The 21,379-nt window shown below is 45.5% G+C and overlaps 2 protein-coding genes across 2 annotated transcripts in view; one reads left to right on the top strand and one right to left on the bottom strand.

Annotated features, from left to right (window-relative positions):
• Window positions 1-754, bottom strand: part of ENO4 (enolase family member 4) — a 22,161-nt gene extending 21,407 nt beyond the window's left edge. The window contains exon 1 of the mRNA XM_015572646.1: window positions 590-754. Coding sequence (XP_015428132.1) covers window positions 590-754 — 165 coding nt within the window. The remainder of the gene's footprint in view (window positions 1-589) is intronic.
• The window catches only part of HSPA12A (heat shock protein family A (Hsp70) member 12A), a gene marked incomplete at its 3' end in the record, with an annotated part of 120,040 nt that continues 99,330 nt past the window's right edge, over window positions 670-21,379 (top strand). Inside the window, exons 1-3 of the mRNA XM_015572449.1 lie at window positions 670-755; window positions 9,631-9,711; window positions 15,346-15,433. Coding sequence (XP_015427935.1) covers window positions 15,346-15,433 — 88 coding nt within the window. The remainder of the gene's footprint in view (window positions 756-9,630; window positions 9,712-15,345; window positions 15,434-21,379) is intronic.

Here is a 21,379-nt window from a genome sequence, read left to right as displayed (position 1 = left end):
AAAAAAAAATGCTGCAGGGACTGGGACCGCTGAAGGACAACCAGTCCAGGGCGCAGCAGCCGATGGAAGTTTAGTGGGGGCTGGTCAAGTGGGTGGGGCCAGGCATCCAGGCAGGAGCCAGGCTTGATGTGAATGAAACTTGGAAGCAATGGGAGCGGGCTGGGCCTGAGGTCCCCGCCAGCCAGCGCGTTCATCCCGTGACCAAGAGGAGGCCGCTGGAGGCGGGTAAACTGAGCTGCGCGGGGTTAAGGTCTGTGTTTACAAGAACAACCCGCAGCCGGGGCCGGCCGGTCCCGAGGCAGCGAGGAAGCCTGGCAGGCCCCGAGCTGTCGCCGTAGCAACAAATCCGCCTGGAGCCCACCATCCTCTAACTGCTTCCCATCCACCACTTTCTTTCTGGAATCTCCTCCGCCCCAGGTTCCCCGCTCGGCTGCTGCCCTGCAGGATCGCCTTCCCGCACCACCGCGGTCTCCCAGCCCGCAGCAGCGATGCGCGTGCGCGACCTCGCGGCGCAGGCGCACAGCGTTGCCGCAGCGCGGGGGCGGGGGGGAGGGGCTGGAGGGGAGCGGGTGCTGTCCCAGGTCCCTACCAGGTGCCCGTAGACGTCGGCAGGCTGGAGGTAGAAGGTGGAGTTGAGCAGCTCTTCCAGCCTGCGCGGGACGTCGTTCTCCCGGTAGTACTCCAGCGCCTGCTGCTTCAGCCTCCGCAGCTCCCTAGTGGGCCCACAGCCGCGGCCGCCGCCTTCGTCCCCCATGGTAGGCGATTTCAGGCGACCGCGGGGGTTAGCCTGGGGGCCCGCGAGCGTCTTCCGCGTCGCTAAGCAACGCCACGCCGAGCGCGACCCCAAATCTCGCGAGGCTTCCAGCCCCCTGGCGGGAGCTGGAAAAGACCCCTCGGCCCTCCTCCCCCACGCTTCCCGACCAGCGCTCCCCCGGCGTTGGCGCTGCTGGTCGCCACTTCCCCCGACGTTTTCCAGATGGGGAAATAGTTAGCGATCTCAGGTAGCGCCTTTGGTGGGCGTGTGGGAGGCGAGCCCCAGCTTCCAGTGGGGGGTTCGAGCCTGGGGCGGCGCGGGGTCCCGTGGCCCTGGAACTCGGGCCCTCGGCCTTCGCCACCCACCCCTTCGTTCCTCCGGGACGGGTGGCGAAGGCGTCCCGTGCAGCCTACCCTCCTGGGGAGGGAGGTAAGGACTCAGGGTTTGCTCCCTAAGCGGTGCAGGTCCCCGGAGTTAATGACTTCATTCATTCATTCATTCATTCACTCACTGCCCTGAGCCGAGCCGTGTTCTGGCGGGGCATCCTGTCGCGGTCTCCCGGGGAGGTTAGTTGGGTTAAATCAGTGGATAGAAAAGAGATTTGGGATGAAACTTAAGGATGCTTATGGTTCGGAAGCCTGGGGGAGGGTATAGAAGACTTTCTGGGTCGCGTTCCCTCTCCAAAACCCTCGCAGGCTGCCCGCATCCTGCCCGTTTACATCCAGGCTGCCTGCGCGGCTTCAGTGTCTGGCCGGTGTCCTGCAGGCTCCTAGGCCTTGCAGTGCGCGCCCCCGCTCCGGGCTTCTGCTGCAGGAACCCGCCGAGGTGCACGGGGCGTTCGTGTGCTACTCTTGCCTGTGTGCGTGTCTGACCTAAGCAGGTCACTTACACGATCTGTGCCTCACTTGGATCGTCTGGAAAACACATCCTACTCACCTACTCTGCCCGGCTCACTGGTCACTTAGGAGAACACGAGTGAGAAAACATTTGAAACCACATAGTTATTTCCAGTAGGTGCACGTACATCTGTAAAGACATTTGATTCTATACATACTACACTAGGGCCCCAGGCTGGTACCTCCTCCTGAACTTTCTCCCCGAATCTCTAATGGGATGAATGTCTCCCCTTTCCAGGGTGCTGTAAGTCATCACAGACCTGCCTCCTCCTCCTGGCTGGATGGCCATCCCTGCATGTAGGAGCCCAGCCTGAGTCATACTCACATCCACCCAGGAGCCCGGCCGGCAGGGAGGGAGCATGGGCTCTGCTGAGTGGTGTTGAGGGAACCTTTGTACAGAATAAGCCCCTGCCATTGCCGCTGCTGTTTCCCGTCCGCCTTTGTGCCTTTCCTCACAGCCCCCTGGATGGAGGGCACCCCCTTTTCTAGTAGCCCATCCTTTATGGCCCGGTGGAGTCCCACTTCAGAGAAGCCTTTTCTCACACTGGAGCTCTCCTCACTCAGCCCTTCCTTTCTTCTGAATCCTTCCCCTGGGCCACAACGTTCAGCCCTCAGGGATTTCTCGACTCATTTGACATTGTAATGGAACATCTGGGAGTGCCCTGAGCTGGGACCACCATGTCTTAGAGTCTCCTCTCGGTAACGCATTCGCCTCTAAGGTCCATGAGGGCAGGGACCTGGTGTGTATGTTCACCTTTGCGTCCCCAGCAACAGCACATTACCTGATAGAACAGATGCTCAGTAAACATCTGTCCGGTGAATGGAGGGGTTTTACACATAATAAGCACTTCATAAATACCTAACTCACAACCAGATGTTTTGGGGTTGGGCGACTACTGAGGACACCAGGCTGGCTGGAGGAAGAGGTTTATTTTTAAGAATAATGAGAAATAAGGATGGAAGAGTAGTCTGAACTGAGACTGTGAAGAAGCCGCAGTGCCATTCTGTACTAGTGGGCAGCCAACCCACATTTCTGACTATAGGATAGCAGATGGAAGTGGTGTTTTAGGGAGTTACCCGGCAGCAGTGGGTAACTTGGATAGGTGTTTTGTTATACAACAAGCAGGAGACCCAGGCAGAAAATGATACAGATGTAAGGCCCTGAACAATAATAGTAGCAATGAGAAGAGAAGGGTGAGAGAGATGATCCAAAGCAAGGCTGAAAGTCGCTTTGAGGTTGGGGGACCAAAGGTGACTGTTGAGAATAGCCTGTAGAATTGTGTGACAGTTGACAGAAATGGGGGGGGGAGAGTGATCTGGTTTTGTGGGAACAGGATTCATTTGGTTTTAGACATGTAGGACTCTGGTATCCCAGAGGAAAGGGAAAACTGAAGACACAAGATACCCACAACAAATTTAATGTTGAATAAGAACAGATGAATCTTCTGGAAGGAAAAAGGGAAAACATCCTCTTGAACTCAGGATCTAAATGTTGGGGAAGGAATATATTTAGGATATAGGAAGAGGATAAGGAGCTATTGTAGGAGACCCAAAAAGAAAAGCGCTTATGGAAGAAAAAAAAACACACCTCCCAATCATAGAATCTAGGACAGAGAGTTGTGGAACTATGTCAGCTGTGTGTGTGTGTCTATGTGTGTACTGAGCACACAGGATAAAGTCTGAAAGGATAGCATGAGCATGTTAACTGTGTCTTCCTTGGGTTATGGGAATATAGGGAACTTTTATTTTCTCTTTATCTATTGGTAGTTTCTGATTTTCCTAAAATGAATGTATTACTTATATGATTTTGAAAAATTACGTTAAAACTATTCGAGGAAAGGATGTTAAGTCAAATATTATGAGGAGAATTAAAGACAGAAAAGATTATTAGGGACTCAGTTCTTTCCTTGTAGATCATTCTATCTCCTCAAATAAAAATAAAACTACGTGTAGGCTAAATGATGAATAAATAAACCTGTCATTCCTATGTACTGTTGATTCAGTCAATCAACAAACATTAAGTGAATGAATGCCTACCATGTGCCAGGCACTGTTTTAGCTATTGGGCGGGTGGGGGGCGGGGGAAGACTATGAATAAAATAGATAGCATTTCTACTTGTCATGGCACTTAAGTTCTAATTGTGCTCCAGTAGCACATTTTAGTGACCAATTGGGACAATAAACTGAAATAAGAGACGTGAAAGCATTTTGAAAAGTTGGTAGGCTAGGGGTTTAAGAGCCTGTTAGTGTTGACAGGTTCAGAGAAAATAAAATGATTATTCACAAATATACCAATTTTCTTATTTTCCATAGATATAGAAGTTCTGGGGTTTTAACTATAAAATACCTTCGTACATATGCATATTTTATACAGACTTAACGCACTCCTTATTCAGTACCTTCGTATTAAGACTAAATGTCCAAGGGCACTTACAGAGCATCGGAGCTTGAAAGAGGATGGAGTGCTGTCAACCCGAAAGGCATAAACCGGAGAGTTGAGCAGGGGAAGGAAAGGAAGAGAAAGGACAGATTCAGGATTTATAGAAAATTCTGGCACATATCCAGTGACAGTGGGTAGGACTATACTCTCCTCTTTTAGAAGAGGACATGACCACGGCTGTTAACTTCCCATTGGAAGGGATGTATGGTGTGGGACAAAGACCATTTGGGAATTAGAAAACCTAGATTATAGGAATCCCAGTTGTCCCAATATCTTCTAAGACCTATTCAGTGAAATTAGGGGACTGTATTAGATCAGTGTTTCCTAACTCTTTTGGATGAAGACTCCTTTTGAACAACAGAAAATTGAGGACTCCCCTCCCCATGTAATAGTGGTTATATATAGTGATTATGAATTCAGTAGTATGTCTAGAGGCATTTGTATCTCAGTCATGGAAACGTACATATGACAAAGAGATGGTATTTGTGAGCAAGCCATTCTCCAGTGTTGGGAATGTGTTGGTGTACATTGGAAGTTGTGGGGCCCTTGCCCACAGCCCATGGGCTTCTTGGGGATCTTGATTGAGAACTACTGAATTGGGTCTCTCCATCTTAGATCTCTTCTACTTTGTAGCTCTGGTTTAAGATAAAATATCAGGACATATTAGGGTCTTCCTATCTGCTAATGGAAGATTCTTCTTAGAGGAAATTAACCATTCTCTTTCTGCATTTCAAATAGGATTTCTGAGCTATGTCAGACATTTCCTAAATGAATGAGGATAAAGAAAAATGTATTTGTTCATTTTTCCTTAATCCTTTCTGACATCTTTATATAAATTGGAACTTGTTTGCCATGACTTTAATGTTCAGAAGTGATTATTTAGATGTTATTTTTGGGGTTGCTATCAAGTGCTTGTTAATTCTTCTTTCCTGCATTTGCCATCTGCGTTGAGTATCATTTTTCATAGGGAACTAATGAACATGATTGCAGGTGTCTAATCACAAAATCATAGAAACTAGAGACAGAATAGATGGATACGTTGTCTTTTCCTCTTGTGGCAAACGGGAGTAATAATGTTGCCCTTACCCAGTTGTCATGAATGAGAAATATGATTGCCAAGCTAATTTGCAATATAAATAGCTGCAAATTAAATGCGAAGTAATAAAAGCAGGAATTATTTGACTAATAAAAAATGTTTTTCTGTAATTTGATTTCTTCACTCCTAATGCCTCCTGGCAGTAGTCATTACCATTGTAGTAATAATAACAACAACAACCACAGAAGCAACTACCATTGATACAGAGCAATGTTATATGCCTGGGGCTTTCCTCATATCATCCCATCGCATCTGTAGAACAACCACAAAAGGCAAGTGGCCGGCCCAAGGTTACAGAGTTAATAAAGAGTAGAGTTGGAATTTGAACTCAGGTCTGACCACTCCAGTGTCCATGCATTTTCCGTGTTGCTCCACTGCTTCTCAGATCTGGAACTCTCTAAGTAAAAGTCTACCGTCTCGTGTCAGGTATTGTTGGACTCTCTCCCACTCTCTGCCAGTTGAGTTGCTTCCATTGAGGGCTTGGAGCAAGGAGCCTGGATAAGTGGTAATATTAATGTGATCACTGGTTCTCACTCTGGGCTGCACATTAGAATCATCTGGGGATTCTACTAGATTCTTCTAGAATCTAAGCACCATTTGAATTTAAGCATCGCAAAGAGAAGGATTCTCTATTTTATTCACTGGTAGGGTGAGTACTGAAGATTACTGATGCCTGGGCCCTACCCCAGACCTATTAAGTAAGAATCTCTAGGGGTGGAGCCCAAGCATAAGTATTTTTTTATTTTATTTTATTTTTTTGAGCTTTTTAAAAATAATATGTTTTATTGATTTTTTTACAGAGATGAAGGGAGAGGGATAGAGAGTTAGAAACATCGATGAGAGAGAAGCATCAATCAGATTCCTCCTGCACACTCCCTACTGGGGATGTGCCTGCAACCAAGGTACATGCCCTTGACCGGAATCGAACCTGGGACCCTTGAGTCCGCAGGCCGACACTCTATCCACTGAGCCAAACCGGTTAGGGCAAGTATTTTTTTATATGTGATATCAATGGGCAGCCAAGGTTGAAACCACTGCTCTACAAGCTTTCTTCATGGATCCTGTCAAAAAGAGAATAGCTAATGCTTCCCCCAGGAGTGGTTTGATAACGGAAGCAGCCAAGATGGCCCAGAAGCATGGGGTCTTGAAATCAGACGCCATGGGGTCTTGAAATCAGACGCCAAGTTCGAATTCTTTCAGCTCCCAGCTGTGTGACCTTGTGCAAGTTTCTAAAACTCTCTGAGCCCATTTCCCCATTGCTAATATTTTCAATTTCATAGGACTGCTATGAGATTAAATTTAAAAATCCATGTGAACTTTTTCCCACTGTGCCCAGCATACAGTACATGGTATCATTATTACCGCAGAAATTGAGGAAAAGGAAAATGTAGCATTTTTAGCAGTTTTGCAATATTTGAAATCTTTTATTTAGCTTTGTACAGAAATTTGGATGGAATTGAATTAAATGATAAGAGGAACTTCCCCCTCCTTTTCAAAACAATATTAGTGATCTTCTGGTAATCTTTCACTTTTATTTTAACCTTTACCATTTGTGCAAATTATAAAGTGGATGGGTTATTCCTCTCTTGCTTCCCAAGTAAAGCAATAGGCTGGAGCCTTAGTCCTAAAGTGAGTGCTCAAAGCTGGCATTCTTGTCAAAGGCTGTTTTAGATTTAGCCTTCCGGTCATTTGTTCAAAGGGCTTTGACACTGAAGACCAAAAGATACTGTTGGAGATGCTACTGCTGGCAGTTTAATTGGTATTCTTCAAGGTATAGACACACAGTTTCTCTATAGGCAGAATGAAACTGGAAATACGGCAATTATCCAGTGAGTTCAAACAGTAAAGAAAAAAGGAAGAAATCAGGCAAAAGAAATCCTTTAAGCAAGCTATTTTACCTTTTTATTTTTATTTTTTGCCACTTTAAAATAGATTTTTTTTTTTACTTTTTAGAAGGAGATACAATTTAAGAGTATTTTTATGACAAAATTAGGGGACTAGTGAAGCAAATATGTATACAATATCCTACAAAAGGCAGGTTTTCTAATTTTTACTTTGCATTGTGTGTGTGTTTACTTCTTAATATAAAAGTAGTAAAAATTAAAAACAATCATCGCATTTACTGTGAATGAAGAAAATGTTAATCCTATTTCCATATAGGGGGCAGCAAAGAAGAAAGAGGGGAAGAATCCTAGTTAAGTGGGCCGGTTAGATGTTTATCAAGTTATGGCTAAAAATGTTTTCTGTTACTGCAGCAAATCTTGATTTGGTTGCCTCCTGGCCCCTGAGAGTTGTGTGCCCACCTATTTTGTTGTTGCACTTAAATGAGAGCTAATAAATTGTTTGACTTTTATAATTAAACTTAAGACCCTGATTGAAGGGGATTTTAGCTTCCCTGAAAATGTACTTTAAGTTAATCTGCTTAAGAGGAATTATCTGTTTCTTATTAGCAAAATGAAAAGACTGTCACTGACTGGCCATGAAACTCATAGTATTGTTAGCCTTCGAAATGGTAAAAAATTAAGTTGTCACATTTAGGTCTTGACTCTTTGCATTTGTTATTGGCAAAGGGTAGGCTTATCTTTTATTATTGTTATTCTCTTTTTCTTCCTTGATTTGCCTTTTTTGTTGTTGTTGCCCTGTTTAAGAAGTTGGAGAATTTCATTATTTGAATATTTTTTAAAAATGCTAGTCACAGACACGGATGAGAATTATTTCCTGAAGAATTGTGATTTTTGGGGTAGTCAATTTCCAGGAATTTTTAACCAATAAAATAATTTTAGACCAATTTCTCAATATTGATTTGGTTTTATTACATCTCTTTTATATGTGACAATCATTTAAAATGATCACTGGAGCCCTGTTTACTCCCAAAATTATTTAAGGTGACACTTGTGGATGAATCTCTACTGCCAGTCTAATGTTAAATTAAATTTCTGTACAATTAAAAAAAATACACAGAACTGTATTGTATATTAACAAGGGATAATGGATCCTGTTTTTAATTAAATAATGCAATTATTATTTTTTGCGATTGTGCATTCAACACCTTAGATGGATATGTAGAAATAAAAGTAGTACTGATCAGAATCAGTTCCCCAGAAAAAATAATGTTTCCACTAATACTTGAGAGACTTAGTAAGGATGAAAGACTAAAATGTTATTTCTAAAGTAGAAATAATTTTTAATGTTTTCAGTGATGCCTGTCTTCGGCTTAGGCTATAGGCAGCAAATTATTTTCAGTGCCTCAGTGTGGGCATAGGAAGGAAAAGGAAAGTGCAGGAGAATCTAACAGTCGTACTCAGACAGAAATAAAGAGTTGATGTAATCCCAGACCAGAGTAGCTTTGTGGGTTTGTTTCTGTGGTGTACTTGAAAGTTATTCTTATTGTGTTCATGGTGTTGGGTGGTGGTAGTAATTTGCTTTATATCAAATTTTCTTTCTAAAAAAATAAAAAAAACCCCACATTGGTACTCTCATAAATTAGAACTTCTTAAGAATTTTCTATCACAAACTTTTGTTTATAGACGACCCAATCACCAGTAATCAAATGGTAGCACTATATCTTAAACAGCTTATTGGGGTACTTAAAAAAGTTTTCTGTACCTAGTTAAATCTTAAACTTGATTATCTCAATTTTAACAAAAGTAGGGGGGGAAAAAAGAGCTGATGTACAGGGTGGGCAACAGTAGGATTACAGTTGTGAGTATGCAAAACAGTTTATTCTTGTGTTATCATTTATTAATTATTTTATTATTTTCCAGATGAACAATTGTAGACCTATTGTTGTCCACCCCTGTATATTAGGATGACTTTGTGTGATGGCACTTTCACTTGAAATAAATAACTAAGGCCAGAGTGAGGTTTGGATGAGAAGTGTCTGGGCGCTTTCCCCTGATCTCCGTCCGATTCTGTTTGTGTGCCTGGAGCCAGGGCCAAAGGAGGCGACGTGGGAACCCAGGGCCCACTCGCTCCCCCTGCCCTTGTCAGAACTTGGAAAACTCCCCGTAGGAGCTCCCCTTGTTCAACAGCCGCTGTCAGACTGCTGTAACAATCTGAATTGATTTATGAGCAACCGAGTGACTTGAACTATCCCTGAGCTACTCCAGGTAACCGTCTTCCCCAAAGTTCATGGTCAAACATTTGCACTCTCTTCTTATCATCTTTATGGGGATTTGAAAAACAGAGAGGATTGTGAGCCAGATTCATGAAGCAGGGCATTTCACAGAGGGGAGACGTCTCCGTTAACCTTAGATACTGTGCTTTCTAAAGAATTGGTCCACCTCTCAAATTTTAAATGTGGAGTTTCTGTGTGAGGGATCTAGTACCAGATTTCCTTTTGATGTAAAATTATTCCATGCCAACACCCATTGGAATTTTTATGAACTTGTGTGTCTGCCCTAAACTTTGGTGTCGAGTCATAGATGCTTTCTTTTCTTTACAGCCAGGCTGACAGCACACAAGGGAAGTATACAGCTCCTGTGCTGATGTTGAGAATACAAAACCCAAGACTGTCTTTTGTAGGGTAAGGATCAACGACGGTGTTCTGTAGAGTAAGAACACAAACATAACTTTTTTTTAAAAGTATGGTATTTGAAATAAATAAAATGAATGTTTATCAGTTTATAGGCTTTACGGGAATATTGTCCTATATACCACTTATTACTTTACTGAAAACACAGCCATTTTGAATGCTTAACTGAGACCATTGCAAGAAAAATATTATCTGTTTGGTTAATAATTATTTTCAGTGTATTTCTCATAAACCCATTGTTAGAAAATTAGTTGTCTTTTTTGAGATAATTATAAATCTGCAAAAGCAGGCAATACAAGCAAAATGAAGACTTCAAAATTATAAGATCTCGTTGAATGTATTTTTGCAATAGACTTTATCTTCAAGTATTATTTGTTATATGAGAACAAAGGCATCACCATGTGGGGTTTTGTGCTTTTTAAAACTAAAAGTAACCATTTTTATTTTTCCCTGTGTATGTTTTCTGGGTTTGACTCTAACTCACCAGAGGCATTCCTTGAACTTTTCACACTCTTTTTTCAAGCTTTAATGCTAAGAAAAAGGCACGAACCTCCTTTGCACAAAACTAGACCCTGGCTGGTGGATCAGATAGAGAATTACACACACACACACACACACACACACACACACACGCCTGTACCCCCGGGATTAAGGCTCGGTCGGCTGACACATCAGTATCAGCCCACACCATTGCTGTGTTTATGAGAGAGTCGCCTTACTCTCCAAATTCAGGCTTTAGGACTGTACACCTGATGCCATCCCATCTCATCTATTTTTGACAGCATGTGTAGGTGAAGTTTTAGGTTTTTTATGGTAGGCACCCAAAACCAGTCCTTTGGATCAGTCATACGAGTGATATTACTAAAGTGCAGCTCTTTCAGATGCACTCTAAAATAAGTTGTAACTCTGGAAGGACCTGGCTGGAAGAAAGGGGTGTGATCTTGTATCAAACTGGAGAAACAAAGTATGGGGACCCTCCTCCAGCTGTTTGGTGCTTTCTGACTTTTGAAAGAAAGGAAACTTTGCAGCATGTAATTCTAAGAAGATTGCAAGGAACAAAAAAAGTAGACCAGGCTCTTCATGGGGGAGGGGAGTGGGGTCTGACTTAGTCACACCAACTGCAGCTGAAACGTTCATTTATTATGACCCCATGCATTCTATTAAGGCATAAAATAGCCCTTTTTCTTCCCATAGACAGCAGTTCTACATTAATTCAGGAGCTATAAAGCCAAGTTCAAAGTCACATCATTTTCTAGCTGGAAAGTAAGGACACCTTATTTGGACATACAGGCTTTTCAACAGGTCCTGTTGCCTCCACAGCCCGATGTGAACTTTTTATTTAAGTATGAGGAATCTCACCCTTTCTGTGGGTTAACTTTTGGCGGCCGAGATACGTGTTGGTAACAAGTGTAAACGCCAAGTAAATGAGGGCTCAGGTTGAAAGGTCTGTGGCTCTCCCTCCATAAGTAAATCCACCGATCCGGTTATGAGGAGCGCTAGCTCTTCCCCTTCAGACAGTGGCATTGGAACCCAGGGTGTAATTCTCACTGCTGTGCGCACATTTCATCAGCAAGGTGTGCATGGACAGAGGAATGATGTAGCATTTTAAAACACATTCTTTTATTTTTAAATGCACGCCCAACATCGTGACAAATTCTATTTAGTATGAAGTTGGAACAAACTTAATTCAAGGTGAATTTCTACCTCGTGAAGTCAGGTGGTTTCAAACGTGCCACAAAGATCCATGAGGAACGGGACTGTCACGCTCCATTTGGTTGTCTCTGAACTTGGTTGGGAGTTCCATGCAGACCTCTGGCATCGCTGCGAACAAACCAAAGAAGAGGATGCAAAAGTGAAACCAGTCTTGTGGCTGCGGTCAGGGCGCCATTCCTTCCACTGACTGCGTGCTTGTGTTTTCCTCTGTGAATGTGCTTTCCCCTCCAGAAGTGTGAACACCATCCATTCACGCTCTCACTCTGGGAGTTCATGCAGAGGACAAGCGGCCGGAGCCCCAGCAGCAGGCGGCCACCCGCCCGCGCTCCGGCTGCCCCCACCACCTTCCCTGTGTGTCCCTGCTTCCCGGAGGGTCTTTACAGGGCATTGCGATTCTGGCCTTGGTAGTCAGGCTGTCCTGTCTTGGCTGCAGGGGCTTAACTCAACCCACTTTTACTTTGTCTTGGCTGCCTATCTAACAGGCAAAGCTGCTAGAAATAACTGGGCATATTTACCACTCATCCATTGGTCATTGCAGAATCATTTCTATAGACAAGGAAATCATACCGCCAGGCAGAACTTTTGGGGTCATTTACTTCCACACCATCATTTTACAGACAAAAAATAAAAGACCTTTCCGTACAAGCTATGGAAGCACAGACTTCACTTCCCCTCCCCATAAAAACAAAACAAAACTGTTGTGTGTGAAAGGCTGCCAACATAATTCTTCCTACTCAGGAATCAAATTAGTTAATGGGTTTAAATTTAAGGAATTTAAAAATTATATTCACTGTGTGGGTCAGTAAAGGAAAAATACTTTTTATTATATACAGCGCATTTTGGTGTAATATATGTAATCGCCTTCACGGAATAGCTATATATTCTGACAATATTACAAGATTTAAAAATATAAAATCCAAAATTTGTAAATTCCAAGGGAAAAAACAACAACAGCGCTGCTGCATCTACTAACAAGTTATGAAATTTGCAGCATGGCCTTTCAGAAGGCTTATGTGAAAAACATTGTTCAGCTGTCTTCAGATTCACCATTTTAAACGGCCTTTTGTGGCTGAATGCTCTACACTCCCTCTTGTTTGTCAGGTAGATTGCCTGGCAGATGTTTTCATCCTTTTTTTAAAATACAGTATTAAGCATGCCTGCCGCTTACTTCATCAGCTACAAGATATATTCATGGCTCATTCTGTTGGGAGGTGACGCACCTGAAGCTTTGTTCCCAAATTAGTAACATTAGGAACCTGGCAGCCTCTCACTTAGCAAGTGGTGCTTCCCACCAATTAAATGGAAAAAGTCTACTTATTCCCACACAAACTTAGGCTTTCACCTGTCAGAGGAAGATGAAACCATCGCCAGCAGCTGTTTATTTTGCTGGCAGGTTGATGCCGACAACAAAGTGATTTTCCCCAGGTGAATTACACCCTCGCATTGGCATGGCAATGACTAATAAAGTATTCATGGAAACTACTTAAGCGTGTCATCCCCTTCCTACAGTGTGTCGCTGCTGCCGCCAAGTGACAGGTCTGAAGAATCAGCAAATCTCACCCAATTCCAGGACCATTCCTCTCCTAAACCAAGGCCCCTGCTACCCCCTGGACAAAGACACTGTCTTCCTGTGTGATGAAACGGAGACGCTTTCCTAAATCACACTTGACCCACGTGGCCATCCCTCCGAATTCAGGGCTTCCCAGAAAAGAATGGCCTGGGTGATTCAGAAAATAACATCACCCCAGCCGGTTTGGCTCAGTGGATAGAGCATCAGCCTGCAGACCGAAGGGTCCTGGATTCGATTCGAGTCAAGGACATGTACCTCGGTTGCAGGCTTCTGCCCGGCTCGGGCCCTGGTCGGGCATGCGAGGAGGCAACCAATCGATGTGTTTCTCTCACATTGGTGTTTCTCTCTGTTTTTCCCTCTCTCTTCCACTCTCTCTAAAAATCCATGGAAAAATATCCTCGGGTAAGGATTAAAAAAACAAAGAAAAGAAAACAGTGTCTTCCCCTGAACCGTCTAATTTTAGGGTTGAGGGAATTTCAAGTTCAGTTTGGTTAATTTTCCACAACCTCACACAAAATCAGACTATACGACAGGAAGGGACATTCTCTGTCTTAAGAATCCACCAGTCCCACCCTAAACGTGCAGCTCTGAACACGCCAGTCCTTGAGGGCAGATGCGAGGACTGCCCTCTCGAGCAACCTCGTTCTTGAACTGGGCTGAGAGCTTTTCAATTGCTGTGACATTTTCAGCCAGGGAAGTAGTCGTGGTCGCAGGGCAATGTTTTACAGGCAATTACTTTAGATGATCAATGGAGCAATTCCCCTTCCAGAAAGGAACCAAAGCGATCAAGTTAAATCATTAAAGAGAGAAAGAGGGAGCCAGAGAAAGGGTTCGTCTCATTAGCAGGTGCCTGTGCTGCGGGCTCCGCGGAGGGGAGGTTCCCAATGTCCCTGGCCCTTTAAGACAATAGCTGCGCCCCCTCCACCACACCACCCCCTCCCCCGTAGCTGTTGACAGGTCTAAACCTCCCTGGCAGCCCATTGTGGCCGCAGTAGGAGGCACCTGCAGAAAATGTGCCAAAACCAGGCAGGGAGCAAGAGCTTTTCAATAAGCACCGCAGCTGGAGAGGAGAGGCAACACTAAACAAGCAGGCGCGGCCAGGCATGTGATGGGAAAAGGGGTCAAAGCCAGGCACCTCCTATCGGCTTTCTGAGCCCCGTTCGCTTCAATTTGCTAACATCTTCTAGCTGGCTTTTCTCTATTTGCTTAATATGCTGAGGTATTTAGCTTAAAAGCACTAAATGCTTCATCGCAATGAGCTGCTCTCTCTCTCTCTTCCCCATTTACTGTTATTAAGGACATTTTCCCGTATTTTCTCTCCCTTTCTGCCCCAAACGAAGATTGTTTTCTTTTCCTTCCCTCTGATGACTAGGTTACAAGCATCCTCCGCCACAAACTGCCCGCTTGATCTTACTCATCTTTAATTCAGAGACAAGTAAAACTCTCCAAATCCAGTATGTGAGCCCTTCCCAAAGCACAGTTCCTGCCTGCCCTGAGCCCGGGTCTGCGGGCCGCATTACTTTCCCACGCAGTAAACGTTTATTGCGCATCTACCGTGCGCCCACCACAGTTCTCAGGGCTTCCAGAAATCCCAAGAGGGACCAGACACCCTGCAGAGAGGCTGACTCATGTAATCGTGGGTTTGGGAACTTGTTTTGCACCCCTGCACGTTCCTTCTCGTATTCTCAGTCCTTCAAGAATACGCAGGAGTCGGGCCTGTACAGAGGGCCTGGATGTGCTGTGGTGTGGTGGCTTTGTCAAGTGGGCCTTGGGAAGCAAGGGCACAGATTCTCAATTTGGGCAGCTCTTAATGGTCCACACTCCTTTACCTCTGCTCACTTTTTGGCGATCATGATACTCCCATTTTTTTTTCACTTTAAGGAGTAAGGCATTATCTTTTAAAAAAAATGTTTTTATTGATTTCAGAGAGGAAGGGAGAGGGAGAGATAGAAGCATCAGTGACGAGAGAGAATCATTGATTGATGATGCTCCCTACTGGGGATCAAGCCTGGAACCCGGGCATGTGCCCTTGACCAGAATCGAACCCGGGACCTTTAGTCTGCAGGCTGATGCTCTGTCCACTGAGCCACACCAGCCAGGGCAGTAAGGTGTTATCTTACAAAAACATCAGAGACTCAGGACCAACCACCTGTCCCAGGCCACACGGCGAGTAGGCAGGTGGTACGTGCAAAGGCCTGCCAAGAACTGACCCCTCGGCCGCCCACCTACACCTTTCTCCCTTCTACCCCCAGCATGGGCATAGGATTTGAGAGCAGCTTGGAAACAGACAGACAAAATGACATTTTCACAATGACACTCTTCCCCCCTCCCCCATCCTACAGATGGAGAGTGTTGGCGTGTATGGATTCTGTGGGTGTACGTCGAAGAACAAAATGAAGTGTGACTCAAGGTGGGAGGTAACCGCTACAGGTAGGAAATGAACTAATTTCTGTAAGTACCCAACCACCCGGAATGGTTATCCCTAGACCGTCACTCCTTTACAGAGGGACCCCTTTCAAACGGGTGCACGGGGCCTTAAGCACACATGAGACGTTGGCTAAACATCTGCAAAACATCAGCTTGTTCAGAATGCCAACAAGTAGGTGGAGGTGTGAGCACCAGGGTGTTTCAGAGGCACCCGGGTCAGGAAATGAAGTCCTTTCCCATCGGCCCAAAGCCTGGAATGGCTGCTGTCTGGGACTGCTGGAGGGGACCTGGCCTGCTGAGCACACCCTGGTCCCCTGCTCGGCTCTGTCTGGGCCCAGGCTGAAGCGCTCCTCTGCGCTTGTTTGTGCTTTTGACATGTCTCTCCTCTCCGAGGACTGGTCCTCTTCTTCCTTCTCCCCCAGCGCCTCCCTCCAATTCTGGAGAAAACAAGTGGACTATTCATGGAAAAAGAGAAAGAAGTGAGCAGGGAGGGGGGAGATGCCACCGACAAACTCCATTGAAAGCCACTGGCTGTTCATTTACATTCACACTTTTAAAAAATGTTAACTAATGATGTTAAATGGTTTGCCAAAGGTCCTGGCAGGTCAGTTGTAGAAGTGTCATTTCTGCCTAATTAGGGCTCTTGTGGCTGCCCGGGGCCTCCCAGTGCAACTGGTGACAAGCCGAGAGCTGACAGCTTCAATTGGTGCCAATAGGAAGGTTGGACCGGTCATGTTTTCTAACTCAGCCAGGTGTTTGCTGAATGGGGGAGGGGCCTGGGGAGATCGGAGCGCCTCTATGATCCTTTTTCTTTCACGGCTCCCTCCCAAGTCCTTCCCCTTTGCCTGTCTTGCCTTGTGTCAAGGTCAAGAATGGCCTTTGCTAAATCAGCAATTTGGGTTGTCTCTGGGAGGTCATTAGCAGTCCCAGTCCAGACATTTCGAGTGGTCTCAGACCTAGATGCTAGACTTTTTTTCTCCCTAAAAATCAGAGAGTAGGAAAAGAAAAATTCAGGTGAAAAAAACAATAGTAGAAACAAAACAAAACAATAAGGACCCAGAAAACTCTGCATAGCCACCAAAGTGTTAAACTTCTGAAGATATTCATAATGATAAAATTGTTGGAAGAGAAAACAGCTAATACATCCTGATCAAGGCCTTAAACATTTTAAAGAAGAAAAGATAATAATGAAAACAAACCCTATAACATTCAATTGGCATTGGAGTACCTGTCACACAGTAGGTGTTCAATAAATAATTTATTGTGGATTTGATTTTTCAGGAGAAAAATTACTGTCTGAGAAACAAAGAGTGATTGATAGAAATCCGGCCACTTTGCTTTAAGTGTTTCTACAATGCTCTTTGAATTTCTCAGCTGACAATAAAACACATGCTAAGTTGAGTACCACCTGATGGGTTGATATGATTAGCTTATTTCCCCCCCCCCCACCCCTACTTTTCTTGGTTTTTGTTTTATAACAACTTACAAGCAAAATACCACTGGTGCTCAGCAGCCCCAGGCTGCAGCAACTACAACGCAAAGGGGCACTCCCATGGCAGGGACGGACATCCGTGTCCAGAATTCGGATCTGGCCCACGTACTGGCAGATCCTGCAGGGCTGATGGCACTCGGTCTTTGTGCCTGAATCCGACACACCAGCACGTGCGCACTCGCACGCACACACATACACATACGTGCACTGAGGGTGTTAGTGGGACTGTTAGACAAGAAGGACAAGGATTAATACATGGGCATTTGGGGAAATGTTGCGTTAAAAGGAAAAAATGATCTAAAAAAAAGCAATGTTTGTTTTGTGAGGAATCTGAGGCTCTGGAAAGGAGGAGGGAGATTAAAGTGATGGTGTCTGAAACTACGTTTTTAGCTTTATTTTCCTCACCCAGTGATCCTTTCCCCACCTGCTGCCTCTGTTTTCTCTAATATGGGACAGTGAAAATTGGGCCAGAGAAATAGACTGTGCATGTCTGCTGATTTGATCAAAGGAGTGTGGTGGAGGATCAGTTTAGGGACAGCGTGTATAAGCACACCTGGGACAATGCCTGGCACATTTCAGGTGCCCGGGAGCAGCGAGCCCTTCCTGCTCCTGAGTCACCCGTGGTCGGAGAGCACATGGGTTCTGTGGTGTCCAGGACATTTCATGTACAAAGAGAATGAACGGAAGGCTCATAGGCTGACCTCATGAATGATAAGTGAACAGATGAAGCTACATGTATTCAAACAGTTTAGTTGCCTGTCTCAGACTTTTCCCTCCAGGGACCTCCTTTGTCATGAAATTCCATCAACAGATACTCTTTGCAATCTCGTCCCTCCTTTCACAGCACAGCACCTGCTCTTTTTCTTCTTCTTCAGCGACTTTTTAAATTTTATTTATTGTTTTAATGATGCTGCTGTTATCCCGGGACACGTTTCCCTTCCAGTCCCTGTACTAACTCCTAAGTTGGCTCTGCCTCCCGCAGCCGCCTCCCTCTCCCAGTCCTGACCCAAGCTGCCACTGCTGTCTGTGTCCCCTGAGGGGGAATGATTGCGTCCGGCTCTTAGGGGTGCTAAGAAGTGGCCACCTACGACTCACCTTGTGGATAGGAAGATGAGCATTTAAAACCCACTCTGGAAGATGCCACTGGTAAAGGCCTTTTGCAGCAACTAAACCAGCCTAGAAAAATAAGCCCATTCACCATTAACACTCAAACAAACAAAGACTTTTGAAGACGTGTGAACAGAGGAAAGAACTGTGAATTACAATAAGTCCTGTGTTTTGTGGCATTAGATATACTCCGGTGGTTTTTGTGATAACTGATCATCATAATGGTGACCCTGGGAAGGGAAAACTATGTTCAGGTGGACATTACCTAAATTTTTCTGAAAGTCAAACCTGATTTTGTCTTCCCGTTGTTCAAGGCTTTTGGGTGGTTCTTTGGGATCTGGCTCTGGCTTCTCTTTGACCTTGAACCCTTACTCTAGTTGTGCTGACCTACTGGCAGCTCTCTTGCCAAGATGTTTCATACCTCAGGGCCTTTGAACAAACTCTTTTTTACCCTTAGAATGCTCTTTCTCCCCATGATTCTCCTGACAAGCACTTACTCATTATGCCACCCCCTCCCCAGAGCTCTCCTGACACCTTCAGGTTAGACTGACCTTCCTCTCTTTTGTGTCCCCTACAGAACCCCACATTCTTCTCCATTACAATAATAATTGCAATAATAAACGTCCCCTCCTATTGAGTGCCTTCTGTGTGCCGGTAGCTGTGAGTGCTTTTGGTTGTTATATCACTTAATCCTTGCCACGCTGTGAAGAAGGCATCGCTGTAGGTATCGCTTTACCATGAGGACTCTGAGGCTCAAGTTGCATATTTAAGGTCAAACAGCTTGAGGGCTGAGGAGGGCAAGCTGAGCGCAGCTCAGTATCCACCTCACTGGGTTTTAGGAGAATCCAGGAAATGTGAGCTATGACTAAACGTTAGGAGAGGTACAGAGATTCATGTCATCCCGCACTAATTAAAGTAGTATTTGTCCATATAGTGCAATGTGACGTAGCCAATGCCCACAGGATATACTGTGTTAACTGTCACACTTGGTGGAGAGATGATGAATGGCTTCATTTACTGACTTTTCTTACCTGCCTTTTACGGTTTGTCCAGAGTACATGAACTATTGATGAGATTCTAAAACAGAAGGGGAGGAAATCCCATCTACCCTCTCTGTGGTGCTTTAACCTGCACCACGACGCCCCAGTGCTGGAGCAGTTCCAGTGAAGGGACATTCGGGGAGCTCATTGCATCTGTCGGCACTTCTGATTCTCAGAGTTCTTGCTTTGCCTGTCAGCTTGTAGTTTACAACAGATACAGTGCATTCATCTATTCATGCAGCTGATACTTACTAAGTGCATCCTAGATGCCAGGCACATGATAAGTTCTGGGGAGACAGTGGTGAGTGGAAGCCAACCGAGTCCCTTTGTGTGTACTTTGAGGGTGAATGATTGCTGTTGGCTCTTGGGAATGCTAAGAAGTGCCACCTGCAAATGATTTCGAATGACCCCCATTTTGGAGGCAGAGGTTTTTTGGGGGGAGAGAGGAAATGAGCCTAAACTATTCCCACTATTCGATCCTCCCCTTCTCTGCATTCTGCCGCAGCCTGACAGACCTGGAGTGGTGAAGCACAGTGACATCTTAAACAGAATCCTTCCGTGTAGCTGTGAGGGCTCTGCACCCTGCTGGGTTCTCTGCCACAGCCAGGGAGGGAGTGAATGGAAGACCAGCCTGTCCCTGAACTTGCAGCGTCAGGAGTGGCTCTGCTGAGATTACCGCAGGCGCTGTGTGGGGTTAGCGCTCAGCACCTTCTTTCCGATTGTCTCTGTAACTCCATTGTTTTAAGCAAGCCAGCCGACTTTGTAGCCAGGGTGCTCTCACTACAGACAAAGGCTCTGTGAGAGAAAGGTGAGATCTCAGAAGCTTCTAGAGAGCTGGGAAAATCACAAGCCACCAGCAGTGCAAGTTCCAATTCCAGATTCCTAGGCCAAAAAAATAAAAAGGTAATTCAATGTGAAACAAACAAACCTGCATGGGGAAGAGGGAATGGCCTCCTGTAACAGAGTGTTCCTGCCCGACTCTGGAACGCAGTTCAGCCTTATCAGTTCAGATGATTCTGGCAAACTTTCATTTTCAACATCCAGCAGCACAGTTGGTGCACACAAGGGAGAAGACATGGTAAACACGGATGTCCTGACCTGAATTGCTGAAGCAGTATTTCAGTTCTGCTTTCTTTAGATCCTACCCCCCCGCCGCCCCCGCCCCCATTGGCCAGTTTGGGAATTGTTTTAAACCAGTTGTCCAAGGGTTGTGTTTCCCATCATAAAAATACTAGTAAGCTGATGCCTGGCCGGTATGGCTCAGTGATAGAACATCACCGTATCAACCAGGAGGTCAATGGTTCGATTCCTGGCCAGGGTACATGCCTGGGTTGTGGATATATATATATATTAAAAGTTCAGTTGCAATAAAATAGCTGAGCAAATGGATAGTTGGAAACAATTTGTAACCTTTGGCATCAAAGGGAGTCTTTGAGTCCATGTACCCAAAACTCGAGGATTTGAGAACCTTAAACTGGGCATTTCTCATTAGAAAGGCTTACATCGCTCTGAAGAGAGGGAAACCCCCATTTGCTGGAGCCCATGGCCACACAGGCCATTCGGGCATAGCTTCCGAGCTGTGAGCAAGATGCACCTTTTATGCTCGCTCCTTCAGTGCAACGGTGTGGGTGCTGTGAAGTCGGGGGTTAGTGCTATTGAAAACCTGAGAAAAGGTTGAGAGAGCATGGAGCATCCTGCGGCCTGGCACGTGGCCAACATCCTCCGCTCTGTGTGCGGGGCTGCCTGAGCCCGGGCCAGGCGTCCCTGCCTCCGGAGGTGCCGGCTGAGCAGGGAGAACAATGGTTTGGGGGACTTATATGGCCAGTCATTCCTGTCAGGGGCCAGATGATACAGATGTTTCAGAAAGAATAGATGGCTGGAGCTGGGAGGGGCTTCAGGGAGCATCCAGGCAGGGTGAACCAATGGTGTTCGGCATGCGGGCCACGCAGTCAAGTTTTGGACATGCCGCTCACCAATCAGAGGAAAACAAAACCAAAGAAGAAATGGCCTCATTTCTGACACAGGACACTCATGCCTGCAGATGCGCCTTCGTCGCGCTCAGAGTGCACGCTTTCCTCCGGAGCGGTCTTTGCTTCCCACTTCTCTCCTCCACACCAGCCCAGCCGTGTCCCTGCCCAGGGCCCTCTGCAGTGAGGCGAAGGTCCCTGCCACGATGGTTCCAGGTGGCTGCCCCTTGTCTCTCTGGGGGCCTCCCTTTTCCAGCTGTCCCCCAGTTCTGTTTATGCCCAAGAGGAAGCATCAGGCAGGGCGAGTACCTTTATGCCTCTCCTCACTAATCCCCTTTCTGCA

The sequence above is a fragment of the Myotis davidii genome, unplaced genomic scaffold (assembly GCF_000327345.1).
Source record: "Myotis davidii unplaced genomic scaffold, ASM32734v1 scaffold72, whole genome shotgun sequence".
Classification (NCBI taxonomy): domain Eukaryota; kingdom Metazoa; phylum Chordata; class Mammalia; order Chiroptera; family Vespertilionidae; genus Myotis; species Myotis davidii.
Note: the sequence above shows the minus strand (reverse complement) of the source record. Positions and strands in the feature narration are given on the sequence as shown.